The sequence below is a fragment of the Oratosquilla oratoria genome, chromosome 42 (assembly GCF_046742065.1).
Source record: "Oratosquilla oratoria isolate Oo_2021 chromosome 42, ASM4674206v1, whole genome shotgun sequence".
NCBI classification, from domain to species: Eukaryota; Metazoa; Arthropoda; class Malacostraca; order Stomatopoda; family Squillidae; genus Oratosquilla; species Oratosquilla oratoria.
In genome coordinates this window covers 18,716,251-18,732,692 of record NC_134818.1, presented here as the reverse complement: position 1 = coordinate 18,732,692, position 16,442 = coordinate 18,716,251, and the positions used below count along the sequence as shown (strand labels likewise).

Sequence of the window (16,442 nt, the reverse complement as noted above, 5' to 3'; positions counted from 1 at the left end):
TCCTTCAGATGAATAAAATCGTCTGACGACAGCTGATCAAATATCTATGACTGATGTAGTGTAGTGTAGTGTAGTGTAGGGCTTATGGTCTCTTGTAGTCCCCGCATTCTTATGTTCTTATGTTTTGCTATTTGCCCCATTGACTGATTGTCTTAATCAGTCAATGGGGCTGATAGCAAAACATAAGAACATAAGAATGCGGGGGACTACAAGAGACCATAAGGCCTACACTAGGTAGTTCCATGTGCCTTACCCTCTGTCATCCCTATCCATGAAGTTATCTAATCATCTCTCAACACAACCAAATGCTTCAGCGCTCACTACATGGTTACTAAGTCTATTCCATTCGATAACCACTCTGTTGGCAAGCCAGTTCTTGCCTCTTTCCGTCTAGATTAAACAATGAGCAAACCCTACTGAACTTGAACACAACTGAACGCGGTGCTCCCATCACCAGGACTGAGTTCTAAGAAGTCTTCCAAAAATAAATGAATAAATAGACAAATGAATAAATGAACAAATAAATCAATAAATCAATAAACAAATGAAAATAATAAACTACGTAAGATGAATGAAAATTAACATAGAGCTAACAGACGAACAAAAATGAATAAAAAAAAGTTATAAATAAAGAAATAAACAATGTGGTACATCAAATGCTAACTTCACTAAAATCACTTTGGGAGTCCACCAGACAGAGACTTCAATGCCGAAGAATGGGTTGGGGTGAAGGTAGCTCCAGAGGATGGCACCTCTCCGGCTGAATAAAATCGCCCGGTACTAACCATAATCAAATCACGAGGAAGCCATGCCCGCCAAGGCCCCGGAGGGTTCCTGTTGGCGGACAAGGAAGATAAACAGCCGCCGAGGGAAAGGAGGACGCGCGAACTGAGGTCGACGACATCTCTTCCATGAAGGGGAAGAGGAAGAGGAGGAGGAGGAGGAGGAGAGGGTGGAACGGACACGGGGGTAGAGATATGGAAGGGAAGAGGGAGAGGAAGAGGGGGGAGGAGGAGGAGGAGGTGGTACGGACACGGGGTAGAGAGACGGAAGAGGAAGAGGTGGGTGGGAAGAGGAAGAGGGATAGGAGAGGTAGACATATAGAGGTGAAGAGGACAGGGAGGAGGAGGAAAAGTAGGAGGAGGAGGAAGGAAAGGAGGACTAGGAGAATAGGAGAATAAAGAGGAAGAGGAGGAGGAGGAGAAAGATGAGTAAGAGAAGGAGGAGGAGGTGTATAGGAGAAGAAGAGAGAGTAAAAGAAGTAGGAAGAAGATTAGGAGGAGGAAGATAGGAGGAGAAGAGAGAGCATGAGAAAGAGGTGGAGGAGGATAGAAGAAGAAAGAGTAGGAGGAGAAGGAGGAGAATATGAGAAAAGAACAAGTAAGAAAAGGAGGAATAGGAGGACGTGGGTAGAATAAGAAGAAACAGCAGAAAGAGGAGGAGGAGGAGGAAAAGGAAAAAGAGGAGGAGGAGAGAGAGGAGGAGGAGAAGGAAGAGGAGGATAGAATAAGAAGGAGTATGAGGAGAAGGAAGAGGAGGAGGAAGAGGAGGAGGAAAAGGAAGAAGATAAAAGAAGAAATAGTGGGGGAAGGATGATAAGGACAATAAGATGAGAATGAGGAGCAGGAGTTTGAGGAGGGATAAGAGGAGGAGGAGGAGGAGGAGGAGGAGGAGGAGGAGGAGGAGGAGGAGGAGGAGGAGGAGGAGGAGGACGACGATGGAGGAAACGGGAAAAATTGAGGGTATGAAGAGACAGAGTGAACAAGAAGATGATGATGGCACAAATAATACTTTCAGACAAAATAGCAAATAAACTTCAGAAGTGCCCCATAAGAAATGCGTTGCACACAGAACAGGTCAAATACAGAATGCGTTTAAGACGAATCAACAAGAAAAGCACGTCTTTTGGGAAAATATGGATTAGAATTATAGTGGACAGACATGGAAGAAAAGAAGAAAGAATTTTGCATATGTCCATTTTTCAAAGGAAATGGGGGAAGCGTTAGAAGCGGCCGGTGGGAAGAGGGAGAGAGGGGAAAGGTGGGGAAGAGGAAAGGGGGACAGGGAGCGGGAATAGGAGAGAAAGAATGGGAGGGGGAATGAAAGGGGTTGAGGAGGAGAAGGAGTGAGAAAGGAGGAAGGGGGAATGAGAGGGGTTGAGGAGGAGAAGGAGGGAGAAAGGAGGAAGGGAGAGGGAATGAGAGGGGATGAGGAGGAGAAGGAGGGAGAAAGGAGGAAGGGGGAATGAGAGGGGTTGAGGAGGAGAAGGAGGGAGAAAGGAGGGAGGGGGAATGAGAGGGGTTGAGGAGGAGAAGGAGGGAGAAAGGGAGGAGGGGGAATGAGAGGGGTTGAGGAGGAGAAGGATGGAGAAAGGAGGAAGGGGAATGAGAGGGGTTGAGGAGGAGAAGGAGGGAGAAAGGAGGGAGGGGGGATGAGAGGGGTTGAGGAGAAGAAGGAGGGAGAAAGGAGGAAGGGGGAATGAGAGGGGTTGAGGAGGAGAAGGAGGGAGAAAGGAGGGAGGGGGAATGAGAGGGGTTGAGGAGGAGAAGGAGGGAGAAAGGAGGGAGGGAGAATGAGAGGGTTGCTGAGGAGAAGGAGGGAGAAAAGAGGGAGGATGAGGAAAGGGGATGGGATGAGGTAAGGGTGAGGTAAGAGGGAAGTGAGGGGGAGAGGGGGAGAGGTGTTGAGGGAAGGGTAAGCGAAACGAGACTAGATAAAACAGATGAAAAATAATTGGGTTTTTTTTTCAATGATTTCAAGGGACGTCATTAGACGAAAAGTTAGTGTACAATAATCTCGAAAAAGGAAAAAAAGGGGGAAGGAAAGCAGGAATGACTACATAATATGAAAGTGAAAATGAAACGAAAAATAAGATGCAGAACGAAGTAGAAGGGAAAAAGATGAAAGAGGACAAAAGATGAAAAGGGAGAAAAGGGAGGCGATGGAAAAATACAAAGAAAAGATAAGGAATACGCAAGAAGCTATTGATAATGAAAGAATTTGCATGAACGGCGAAATAGAAAACAAGAAAGAATAATCCCTCATCTCAAGAAACACCATCCATACTAGATGGTACCTTCCCTATCATACGGACTGCCGCCAGGCGAGTTCATTCATCTCCGTGACACCTTTCCCTTAGGTAGTGAAGGGATTAATCGCGGTGAATTCGATTTCGAAGGCTCTGCTTAATGGGGAGCTTCCGAAGAGCGTCTCTGCGTCTATAGTGGTTGAGGTCTTCCGAGGTCTTCGAAGTCTTCCGAAGTGTTCGAGGTCTTCAAAGTCTTCCGATATCTTCGAAATCTTTCGAGGTCTTTCGGGATCTTCGAAGTCTTCGAGGTTTTCCGATGTCTTCAAAGTCTTCGAGATCTTTGAAGACTTCATGGTCTTCGGGGTCTCCGAGCTCTTTGAGGTCTTCAAAAGTCTTCGAGGTCTTCGGGGTCTTCGGGGTCTCCGAGGTCTTTGAGGTCTTCAAAAGTCTTCGAGGTCTTCTGAAATGTTCGAGGTCTTCGAAGTCTTCCAAGATCTTCAAAGTCTTCGAGGTCTTCGAAGTCTTCGGGGTCTCCGAGGTCCTTGAGGTCTTCATAAGTCTTCGAGGTCTTCTGAAATGTTCGAGGTCTTCGAAGTCTTCCAAGATCTTCGAAGTCTTCGAGGTCTTCGAAGTCTTCGAGGTCTTCGAAATATTCCCAAGTCTTCTGAGATCTCCGTCGTCTTAAAAGTCTTCGAGGTCTTCCGATGTTTTTGAGATCCAGAGCTAGATAAGCACAAACGGCTTCTCTTTGGGGTGCTAATAGATGGAGAGCGAGGGTCCTTAAATCGTAGGTTCTGCCCATGCGGGTAAATCTTGAAGTAGTTGGAGTCTGAATGGCATTTTCCTTTTTCTTCTTCTTTTTCTTCTTTTTCGTCTTCTTTTTCTTTCTCTCCGTCTTTTCCTTCCTCTTCTTTTTCGTCTTTTTATGTGTCGTCTTTTTCTTCTTTTTATTATAATTTTCATTATTATTCGTCTCATTTATCTTTTTAGTCTTCTCCACTTTCTTTTTCGTCCCCTTCCTATTTTTTCTTCCACTTCATCTTTTTTGTTTAGTTCTTTTCTTTTTTCTTTTTCTTCGTCTTCCCTTTTTTCTTCGTCTACGTCTTTCTCTTCGTTTTTTCGTTCCTCTGTTTTCATTATTATTGTCGAGGTTACTTGGCAACGGAAGATCACTCAAATCATAGACATAGACAAAGTGAAAATAATTCTATATCTATTCCGCTGCGCAGTGGTGGTGCGCAGTGGTGTGGTGCGCAGTGGGGTGTCTCTCCTCGCTTGAATAAAATCACCTGGCGGCAGTCAGAACAAGTGAACGTGTCGTGAACACCATTGGAAGGGTTAATGAAACCAAGCATTAGCATTTCGCAAGCAATAACCAGCGCTTCTACCCTTGGCGCCAAGACATCGCTGAAGATGTGGAGTCACAGAGATGGTAAAGGAGATTATCTGGCCCATTAGCCCTCAAAGGTGCCTCTCTAGGCTGAATGAAATTGCCTGAGTTTAGCAACAACAAAATATCAAAAGAGGGTACTTGGCTTCAATGAAGGGAGGAAGGTAGCAGGTAGGATTTTTTTTTTTTTTTTTTTTTTTTTTTTTTTTTTTTTTTTTTTTTTTTTTTTTTTTTTTTTTTTTTTTTTTTTTTTTTTTTTTTTTTTTTTTTTAAGGTGGTGGTGGTCTGGAGAATAGCCTTCGACCATAAAAGAACACAGCGTGGCTCTGGTCCATAAGGGTATCACTAAAGTCCCCCTAATGTATTGCACATTACAAAAACGTAAACACTCGACACTCTATAGGTGGTAAAGAGCTCAGGACTTCTTGGAGGAAGGGACACAGAGAAAGAACAGATGAAGAATAGTATTTGCCCAACGAAAGAGATCGTAGTGAGTTGGTTTCGGTCTTTGTACGAATAATATGACCCCGGTTCGAGCTTTCCAGCTACCAGTGACTGCCAACTGCCCACTCCCTCCCCCCCTCTCTCTCTCTCTCTCTCTCTCTCTCTCTCTCTCTCTCTCTCTCTCTCTCTCTCTCTCTCTCTCTCTCTCTCTCTCAACCTTATGTAAGACGGCAGCATGAGATTGTGCACAAGGATAAAAGCGCCGGTAAAATACAACCAATAACAAGAACAACTCTAAGGCTGGTGTCACACTGCCCGGCGCCACCGCTGCGGCTTGTTGTTGGCTACAGCAAAATCTCCCTTATGAGTCATCAGACTCGAAAGGTATCGCCAAGTGATTTGATTAAGCTAATTGAAGTTGACCATCATCCGGCCGTATCCGGCGCCGCCGTACAGTGTGACACCAGCATAATACTCAAGTTTCAGGGCCGATTCTGTACACCTGGAAATATGTCCACCCTGGCCTTGATGTGAGAAGCACGCTCGAGTCTTGGACCTCATTGACGATACTTGGAAAGCTGCACAGTGTCAGCGTGACCAACAGCTGAGGCTGATTAAAAGCGGCCTAGTGAGGAGTGACAACAGTCAGCATCCGCACAGATAAAAAAAAAATATATTTATATATATATATATATATATATATATATATTTCTATATATATATATATATGTGGTTGTGTGTGTGTGTGTGTGTGTGTGTGTGTGTGTGTGTGTGTGTGTGTGTGTGTGTGTGTGTGTGTGTGTGTGTGTGTGTGTTATATGTACTGTATATCTATATGTATACTTATATATATATACACACATATATATATATATATATATGTGTATATATATATATATATATATATGTTGTATATGTACATTATACATATATATATATATATATATATATATATATATATATATATATATGAAATAGATAAATAAATAGAAATATATAGAAAATAAATAAGAACAAAAATCCGAAGTAGCTTCAGTGGTGAGTGACAACAACCAACTTCCACACAGCTTTAAAAAAAAATCACTCTCACCCTTCCAAAATGGCGATATACCTACTACATTTTGTTCTGTCTACTTAATTGACTCAAATGGTGAACACACCCGACAGCTGATTTAAATCACCTGACGCAAACCAGATCAACGCTTCATGTGGAGCGGGAGACACCGATAACGAGGGCTGGAGGTTGACTTAAGAGAAGGAGATGATTAGTTAAAGACAGGAGAGGGATAAAGACAAGGATAAAGGGAAGGAAAAGAAAAATGCTGAGAAGGAGAAGAAGGAAGAGGGAGGAGAGGAGAAGGAGGCGGTGGGAGGAGGAAGAGGGAGGTAGGGGAAGGGAAGAGTTGAAGGGGAAGAAAGGGGAGACGGAAGGGGAAGGAAGAGGAGGAGAAGGAAGAGAAGCAAGAAAATGAGGAAGGAGGAAGAGGAGGAGGACAAGGAGAAAAGGAGATGGGAGGAAGGAGGAAGAGGGAGGAGGAGGAAGAAGGAGAGAGGAAGAAGGAGGAGGAAAAAGGAGGAAGGAAGAGGAGGGAGAAAGAGGAGGAAGGGTTAAGAGGAGTAAGGAGGAAGAGGAAGGAGGAAGATGAAAGAGGAGGAGAAAGAGGAGAAGGAGGAGGGGAGGGAAAAAGGGGAAGGAGAGGTGGGAGGAAGATGAGGAGAAAGAGGAAGAGGAAAAGAAGGACAGGGAGGAGGAGCAAAGGAGCAAAAGGAAATGGAGGAGGAAGAGAGGAGGTAGCACGAGGAACAGGAAGAAGAAGAGAAAATGAAAGAAGACGAGGAAAGGAAAGAGGAGGAGGAAGTAATAAAGGAGAGGGAAAGGAAAGAGAAACAGAGCGAGGAGGGAGATGAGGAGGAGTAGGAAGAGGAGGAGGAAATGAAGAAGAGGAGGAGGAGGAGGAGGAGGAGCAGGTGGATGGAGAGGAGGAATAGGATGATGATGAGATAATAGGAAGAGGAGAAGGAATTAATGGGAAGGAGAAGGAAGAGGAGGAAAAGGAGGGGGAGGGGAGGAGGAGCAGGAGGAGGAGCAGCAAGAGGAGGAGCAGGAGGAGCAAGAGGATGATGATGAGAAAATAGGAAGAGGAGAAGAAATTAATGGGAAGGAGAAGGAAGAGGAGGAAAAGGAGGGGGAGGGGAGGAGGAGCAGGAGGAGGAGCAGGAGGAGGAAGAGGAGGAAGAGGAGGAAGAGGATGATGATGAGAAAATAGGAAGGTGAGGGAATTGATGGGAAGGATGAGGAAGAGGAGAGAGTGTTAGAGAAATAAAAGGAGAAAAAAGTCGAGGAAGACAAAGAAGAGAAAGAAGAGAAAGAAGAGAAAGAAGAGAAAGAAGAGAAAGAAGAGTGGAAGGAGGAGAGGGAGAAGAGAAAATTATGGCCAAGAAAGGGAGGAGGAGAAGTAGGAGGAGGAGAAGTAGGAGCAGGAGGAGGAGGAGGAGGAGGAGGGTAAGAAGAAAGAGAAGAACAGAGAAAGAACTGGAGGAGGAGGAGGAGGAGGAGGACGAGGAGGAGGAGGGTAAGAAGAAGGAGGAGGAGAAGTAGGAGGAGGAGGAGGAGGAGGAGGAGGAGGAGGAGGAGGACGAGGAGGAGGAGGGTAAGGAGAAGGAGAAGAAACTGGAGGAGGAGGAGGAGGGTAAGAAGACAGAGAAGCAACTGGAGGAGGAGGAGGAGGAAGAGGAGGAAGAAGAGAAGAAGGAGGAGAGCCGGAGGCAGGAGTATGATCTGTCAGCGAGGGGCAGTCGAGCCTGAAGGAAGAAAAGAAGAAGACAGTGAAGACATGCACGAAGAAGAGTGAAGATGAAGGAAGAGAAGACCGGGAAGGAAGTGGAAAAGGGTGAAGAAGAAGAGGAAAAAGGGGTAGGAGGAGGAGGAGGACAAGGGGCAGGATGCGGGAGAGGAGGAGGAAGAAGAAGAGGAAGAAGATGAGAAGCTGAAGGAATAAGCAGATGTGGATCATGAGAGGATGAGAAGGAAAATAAGAAGGAAAAGCAAAAGGAAAGGGGGAAAAGGGAAGAGGGAGAGGAGAAGGAGAAGGAGAAGGAGAAGGAGGAGGAGGAGGAGGAGGAGGAGAGAAGAGAAAAGATCGAAAGAAATTTATTTAAGCGAATAAGACGGCGGACATGGAGGAGGGATAGACGGAGGAGAAGGAGGAGGAGGAAGAAAAAGAGGAGGAGGGGGAGGAAGAGAAAGAGGAGAAAATCCTCCAGCTTAGAACAACTCTATACCTGGTCATGGAGGTCACGCAGCCACCATAACACTCCAGGTAAAGGTGGCAGCTTTTTACAGAAGAATCGGTTTCATGTTTCAAAGATTTTACACCGAGAGGCGCTTGGCTGCGTCCAAGGTCCTACTCACCTTTGCCTTATGTCCTCAGACTTCCAGGGCAAGCTGGAGACAAGGACAATTTCATCACTTGGTTGTAGGAAAGGTCCCCGGTTGAACGAGACTTAGAATGATTAAGACCCCAGAATGGGTAGTATTCCCCTTTAATGCAAAAAAAAAGACCCATTAGTTGAATAAAATCGAATGTTAAAAGCCATAATCAAATATCCGAGTTCCTCAAACAGGTCAAAGGCTTTAGCAAGGGTGACACAAACAAGGTCATCATATATATACAGGGTGACGCAAACAAGGTCATCATATTAAGACAGGGTGACGCAAACAAGGTCATCATATTAAGACGGCAGGACAGGATTCGTAGTAATGGATTTAAATTAGACAAATTTAGGTTTACGAAGGAAATACGCAAAAAATTGTTTACCAATAGAGTGACTAATGAATGGAATAGACTTAGCAACCATGTAGTGAGTGCTGAAACTATCGGTTGTTTTAATAGAAGGTTAGATAACTTTAAGGATAGGGATGATAGGTGGTAATGGACATGGTACTACCTAGTCTAGGCCTTAGGGTCTCTTGCAGTCTCTTTCATTTTTGTGTTCTTATGTAAGCGAATGAATAAGCCTTTCCGTACAGAGGGTCATGTTTCCTTTTCATCTGACCTGTCGCCAGGCAATTTTATTCAATTGCATGTTACCTCTTGGCTAACAAAGGAATTGATGAAAAGACGCTGAATGTTCCCACGGTCGAGTTACTAAGAAAACCAACTACCAACATGTATCACCCAGATGAATCCATTTCAGAGAAAAAAAAAAAAAAAAATCTTCGACTTGAAAGCCTCTGAGGACAATGAAAAGTTGCAAAAATTATGATCGAGGGAAAGCGTCTCATTTGAAACCTATTGAATGGTCGAGTCTTCGTTCGGTCGAACAAATTCGACAATTTTAGATTTAGAATTCCATTTCTCACCTCGACCCATCAGAAACCACGACATTCCGTGAAAAGTCGGTCTAGACGTATACCGCTTCTGTCGACCTAACGTTGGACGTTTATTTCACGCTTAATCTAACTATAAAGCTTGCAAATTATGATTTAACTATAAAACAAAGTCTCATATATGAATGTCGGTAAATACGTTCAGATTTGTTCACTGTTGTTAGACGATTTCATTCAATAAGAAAAAAGCCCCGAATACTTTGAATCATTTATCTTGAATAGAATATCAAAAATATCTAGTTTCCATTATCAGATAGATCAATACAAACATATGTCAGTTCTTCAAGTTTTTGATCTAGTTATTGATACTATTATAGCTAAACAAGGCGAGCACAGCCCCTGGTCAAGAAGTTATGTTTTCTAGTTCTCTTATCCCTTTCTACTTGTTCTAGAATTAAGGAATATCATTGTTCGAACTATTATCCACATTACAGATGTGTCTAGAAAAGGGAATTTTTTTTGTAGATATACAAAAAAAAAGTGAAAAAAAAAATTTAGTAGTTCAATGTTTTAAAAGAATGTTAAAAAAAAAATCACATTGACCGGATACTCGCTGGCCGACCCGATTAGAGCGTCGCTACTTGCGACGGAGGTCGAGGTGACGGTGGTTCGAATCCTGCCGCGAGCGAGTTGGACCAATGACATGGTTCATTAAGTTCCACGCTACAAAGTCCTCTGTGAGGGGCACCGTTCTAGCCTCCTGATGGTGAGGAGTTCGTGATGTTACAACGAATCATCTCATCAACCCTGCCGTTGGAGGACGAGACAAACCTTCAAACGACATGTTAAACAAAAGAGGACAACACAGACATATAAAGCAAGTTTTAACCAAAAAATTCCTTCCCATCCCGAATATTGAATTAGATAAACGAGCTTCACCCAAAATCCCTTTGCTAATAACGAGATTCAAAGATAAATAGAGGATTAGGAACGTGTGTGATTGATCGACTGGAATACAAAGAAGGCAGTGGTTATCTCTAATGTAAACTGAATTGAGCAAAAACTGTCTCCTTTACGTATACATGTCCATTACTTGTACTACGTTGATTATTATGATGGACATATCCACTAGAGTATATCCTGACTTTTCGACAATTTCATTAAACAGGTTTCAACAAGTCTTGATAGGTAACAAGTCTTGATAGGTCTCAACAGGTCTCGACATATTAAGACATCGCTCAGACCCGAGCTAACACTTTATCTAAATAATGATATACCCTGATGTTTGACATAATGTACACTATAAAGTGCATTAAGACAGTGGAAGTGTTAGGGTGAAGAGAGAGAGAGAGAGAGAGAGAGAGAGAGAGAGAGAGAGAGAGAGAGAGAGAGAGAGAGAGAGAGAGAGAGAGAGAGAGAGAGAGAGAGAGTGAAAGAGAGAGAGTGTGGGGTGGGGTGGGAGTTAGAGTGGAATAGAGGGCTCTTTTATATGCAACTATGTACAACTGGTTTTGATTTGTAAGTGTTGAACCTGTAATGTATTTGTACTTTGTTGGCTACATCATCATGAACGCATTCTGTATGATTCACTGCCTACAGGGTTATCACACTAGTCTACTTTTCCTTCAACAGTTGGGGCAGATATGCGGCCGACAGCTTTAGGGAAGGAATCTGATATACTGAAGGGAAATCATTTCCCTCCAGTATATCAAGTGACACTCAATGTATATTTGCTGAGAAAACAAAATAGTTTGTCAGAGTGGTTTTACACAGGGGGAAAAGTTCTGGAAATGGACGGAACTGCCGATTAGTCGGAGGTTGGCGGAAAAATAATAGCCCGGTGCGATAACTCCTTAACCCAAGATAACTTCAATGGATCCTTAAAGCAATGTCATTCTGGGTAACAGCCGTGGACTTTCCATTTACAAACTGAGTGTAAGACTTTTTACAAAAAGAAAGAATAAAAACAAAGAGAAACACAAGAGGGAAAAAAATAAAACTTCCTCAAGTGATCTCTAAATATGATTTATCGTAAAATGAAATATATTTCTATGCATGAAATGTGAAGAAATTCAAAACTGGAAAAACCGTTGCACTCACCATTCAAGCCAGACTTGGACAGTCCCTAGAAATAAACAAATAAACAAAATGAAATGTATGAATATACAAGTAGATAAATACTCAAATAAATAAAATATCGATAAATAAATAAGAAATATACAAATACATACATGAGTAAATAAATAACATACAAACACTTCTAAACGGGAGAGAATTGTGAACACCTACAAGCATTACACATATAGATGAAGAGCATATGAATTGACTGAAGAGACCACACGACGCAAGAGAAATTGAGAAAAGAAATCAAGCCTGTAGGTACAAAGGTATGCAGAAAGAAAATAAATGTGGGAAGACACGATGAAAAAAGTTCTGTAGTGATGTTGTTATATGTATTTTTACTATTAAGTACTCTCCGCTCCTGGTGGTGGTGGTGGTGGGGGGGGGAGTCAATGTTGTGATGTTGTAATAAGACTGAAATGCGTAGTTAGCATGTGAGTAATTGTGCCCTCTTTTTTGCGTCCTTAAACTTTGTATGCATTTATGCAAATGCCCCAATGCTATGTGACACGATGGCATATTACACAAGCTTATAATATCCCAGATGTACCCAGTTACTTTTGTTTTCCTGTACACATTGTAGAATTCAGGTGCTCTATATATGTACGCACGTTCATAACACAACATAAATATATATATATATTATATATATATATATATATATATATATATATTTATATACTGAATATAATAGATATGTCCTATGACGTCAGGTTAGATCTAACAAACCTATATCCCTGGGAGGTCCAATACAAGCATTACCTACGGCCAGTGCTGACGGATGCATTACTCTGTGTCACTTGATGATAACTGTATTTCCTATCTTATCGTGGGCTTAGCGTTAGTCAAGTGATTTCAACACTTGTCCTTAAATACACTCAATAAAAACCACGCCACTATCATCAAGAAGACAGAGATAGATAGATAGAGAGATAGAGAGAGAGAGAGAGAGAGGGAGAGAGAGAGAGAGAGAGAAAGAAAGAAGATAAACATGAAGGATGAAGAGGCACAGCCCTGAATCACTTTTGGTCGTTATTCTTTTCATTTATGTTGCTTATCAGTTTCATCAGCAGGATGAGTGGTTCCGTCCTTCCCCTCTTATTTCTTTGGATCAAGACCATGGAAACTCGAACCGCCGGGTCATTTAGTTGTACGGGTGTCATACAAGTTCATGAGTGTGTAAAAACACATCCACCCACACCCACAAACACATAATTTGAAGCCAGTTATGATAAACTGGAGAGAAGGAGGCGGGAACCTACGAGCGTTGCTCTTTTCCTTTGTACTATAATTAGGCACACACACACATACATATACATGTGTGTGTGTGTGTGTGTGTGTGTGTGTGTGTGTGTGTGTGTGTGTGTGTGTGTGTGTGTGTGTGTGATTCACCTTGGTCTTTGGATCACGTGTTGGACTCGTGATCGACAGTTATTTCCCTCCCGGAAGAGAGCTCAGAGCTCGTATGACCGATCTATGGGTAATGCTATGACCTTACACGCACACACACACCCAACTCCCCGCCCACGAGAGTTGGAGTAACGACTCGAAGCGCGACACTGAAATAATTTCAGCCCTGGGCAGGATTCGAACCAGGTACCGCCGGTACCGCCGTACTGACAGTCTGGGACTCTACCAACCGCGCCACCGAGTCGTGTGTGTGTGTGTGTGTGTGTGTGTGTGTGTGTGTGTGTGTGTGTGTGTGTGTGTGTGTGTGTGTGTGTGTGTGTGTGTGTGTGTGTGTGTGTGTGTGTGTGTGTGTGTGTGTGTGTGTGATATCCAAGCCCCCATGGAGAGGGTAGTCAACCCGGCCCGGCAATTGGGTCGTCCTCAGACCCAAGAACCAAACGGCAGGGACGAGAAGAGCTTGCTTCGCTTTCTCTCTCCCCTCCCCTTTCAAACGATGAATCCAAATGTATGAACGCCTCCCTCTCCCACAATTCCTTCCCTCAGTTCCTTACCTTCCTCTTCCCCTCCTTCTTCCTTTCATTTTCTTCTTCCCCTTCTTCCTCTTTCTCCTTCTTCTTCCTTTCTTTCTCTTTCTTCTTTTCTTCATCCTCTTTCTTCCTTCTCATTTTTCTTCCTCTATCTTTTCCGTGTATCCCCTCCACTCGCTTATGTCGTACACCAACACAGCAATTCGACTATCACACTCTTCCTCTCTCCCCTCCGCTCTCTCTTTTTATCCCAGTTCCACTTCATTCACAGGAGATTCGACTACTACCCAGACAAAATTCTAAAATACAGGCCACCCAGCCCAAAGAGGAAAAATCCGATCCACGGAAAATAATATATGTAATGTATATGTATGTATGTATGTATGTATATGTAGTGTTCAATTTATTTTCTTACTTAAGTCGCCGTCTTGCAAACTCTTTGTCGCACTACTGACGACATGACGTAATATGAACCAGCAGTTACGCACAATCGTCGAGACGACAACTGCCCATATTCCCATTGGTCGTCCGTTTATCCAATCAACACAATGGAGCCTGGCAGTAAGACGAAAGACTGGGCACAATGAGAGCATCAACTTCCTTTACAGAATTTGTATTTAGGTCTATCTCTTTTTCATTTGCCAAATGCAGCCAATTGCAACATACGGCACCTAGTCTTGACTGAAGTGAGGAGACAAACCAAGACAGACAAACGTAGTCATGGAGCACCGAGAAAGGGTAAGACATGGCCAGGAAAAGGGTTGAAATAAGAAATTCTTTACTCCATGTAAAAATCCATCTTGTCGATATTTTTCCTTTTCTTTTTCGTATTCCTATCCTAAAATAAGAATCTTCCCTTGTCTATTCTTTACGTTGGTCTGAACATAGCAATCATGTCATCTTTTTTCTTTTCTCATATCAAAGGAAATTCGTTTTCTTTTCTTTTTCTTACATGGCATATTTGCCAAGCTAGGGTCACTTCGGGTGCAGTTCGCCTAAGCAAAATTGAAACATGTGAATAGATAGATAGATATACAGAGAGGGCGAGAGAGATAGAGAGAGAAAAAAATTGTCGTTATAAGCTAGTTTACTACCACTTCTATCCTAGAGACAGAGAGAGAAAGCGACCGAGAGAATATTATTTTTGTCGACTGTAATTTACCAGCGCTTCTATCCTATAGAGACGGACAGAGAGGGAGAGAGAGAGAGAGAGAGAGAGAGAGAGAGAGAGAGAGAGAGAGAGAGAGAGAGAGAGAGAGAGAGGGGGGGGGTGGAGAGGGGGAGGGGGTGGAGGGGTGGAGGTGTGGAGAAGGACACGATATGCAAATACCTTTTTTCAACAAGACAGTTTGTTTTTCAACATGACGGTTACGAGCTCGAAGTATGTTTCCCCTCCGGCCAAAGGGATAAAAAGCTTTGCTTAATGGCCTGTCCAAGGAGGAAATAGCGCCTACATATCGTAAATAAGACAAATAAAAGAAGTGCATACTTGGAGACCCGCTTCGACATTCGTAAGAAATATATGTAAGAAATATATATATGCAATATATATATATATGGCTTGTGAGTGGATTTGCGCGGTTGCATGAATTTGTTGAAATTGACTTTTGAATCGACATGACGTCATCCAACTCTCAGACATTCTGTGTATTTGAACCAGAACAAGACTTCTCCACCCATGTATTCAGGCGACTCGTCTCCTACGTGTGTATGTGTGTGTATTTACCTAGTTGTATTTTACGGGAAGGGGAGCTATGCTCGTAGTGTCCCGTCTTCATATCTCATTTTATCTAAACTGTTTTTAAATTCATGTATTGTTTTTGCACACACCACTTTCTCATCTGATTTGTTCCAAATGTCTATTACTCTGTGGGGAAAGCTGTTCTTTTTCAGATCTCTTCTATAACTGTCTTTCTTGTTTTTTTTTCTGTGTCCTCTTGTATTTCTATCATCCCATTTTATTAGATCCTCTCTATCAATAATTTCTATGCCTTTCATTATTCTGTAAATAGCTATCAAATCTCCTCTCTCTCTTCTTTGCTCTAGTGTCTGTAGTTCAAGTTTTGCTAGTCTCTCTTCATATGATAGTTTTGAGAGTGTTGGTGCCAATTTTGTAATTGCTTTGTATTCTTTCAAGTTTTTTTATACATTTTTTTTGTACTTGGTGACCACATCGTTGCTGCATATTCCAATCTTGGTCTTATCAGAGTGATTAGTATTTTCTTCACCATTTCTTCATTCAGGTATGTAAATGCCACTTTGATTGTTCTTATCAAATTATAAGTTTCTCCAAAAATCTTATTTATATGTTTCTCAGGTGACATATTATTCATAACAATGACTCCCAGGTCCTTCTCATTTTCTACTTTTTTATTCCTTCTTCTCCCAATTTATATGATCCTGTTATTCTGTTTTTGCTTTTTCCAAATTCCATTATACTACACTTTTAGTGTTGAACTCCATCTCCCACTTCCTACTCCATTCCCATACTTTATTTAGATCACTCTGTAGTGACTCACAATCTTCTTCCGTGTTCACTTTTTTTAATAGTTTTGCATCATCTGCAAAGCTCATATAACTTTCAATTTCTTCATCCATATCATTAATATATATAGCAAACATTATTGGGGCCAGAACTGTTCCTTGTGGAACACCACTTATTACTTCATCCCAATTTGAGTGTTTGTCTCTTATCACTACTCTCATTTTTCTTTCTTGTAAAAAGTCTTCCATCCATTTAAGCAGTTTGCCCTGTATTCCTCCTTCGGTTTCTAATTTCTTGAGCTTTTTTTAGGTCTAGAAATGCACAATCAGCCCATCCATCTCTTTCTTGTATTATATCTATTAGCCTTGAATAGAAACATATTAAATTGGTGACGCATGATCGTCCTTGTCTGAATCCAAATTGCCTTGGATATAGCACGTTGTTGTTTTCTAAATATTTTACCCATCTACTTTTGACAATTCTTTCACAAATTTTTGCTATTGTACTTGTTATAGAGACTGGTCTATAGTTGGTGGGGTCTTCTTTATTTCCCCCTTTATATATAGGTACTATATTTGTTTTTTTCCAATCTTTTGGAAATTTTCCTTCTTTCAAGGAACTGTTTATTACGCTGTGTATTTTGTCTGCCAGTTCATTCCTGCATTCTTTCAAAATCCAGTTTGCTATTTTCATCTGGTCCATGCGAT

General features: G+C 42.2%; 1 protein-coding gene across 1 annotated transcript in view; it reads right to left on the bottom strand.

Moving 5' to 3' along the window:
* LOC143021787 (uncharacterized) overlaps positions 1-13,403 on the bottom strand; it is a 218,964-nt gene extending 205,561 nt beyond the window's left edge. Inside the window, exons 1-2 of the mRNA XM_076179515.1 lie at positions 13,275-13,403; positions 11,293-11,317 (exon numbers count right to left, since the gene is read on the bottom strand). Coding sequence (XP_076035630.1) covers positions 11,293-11,317; positions 13,275-13,388 — 139 coding nt within the window. The 5' untranslated portion in view covers positions 13,389-13,403. The remainder of the gene's footprint in view (positions 1-11,292; positions 11,318-13,274) is intronic.
* Between the last annotated feature and the right edge of the window lie 3,039 nt (positions 13,404-16,442).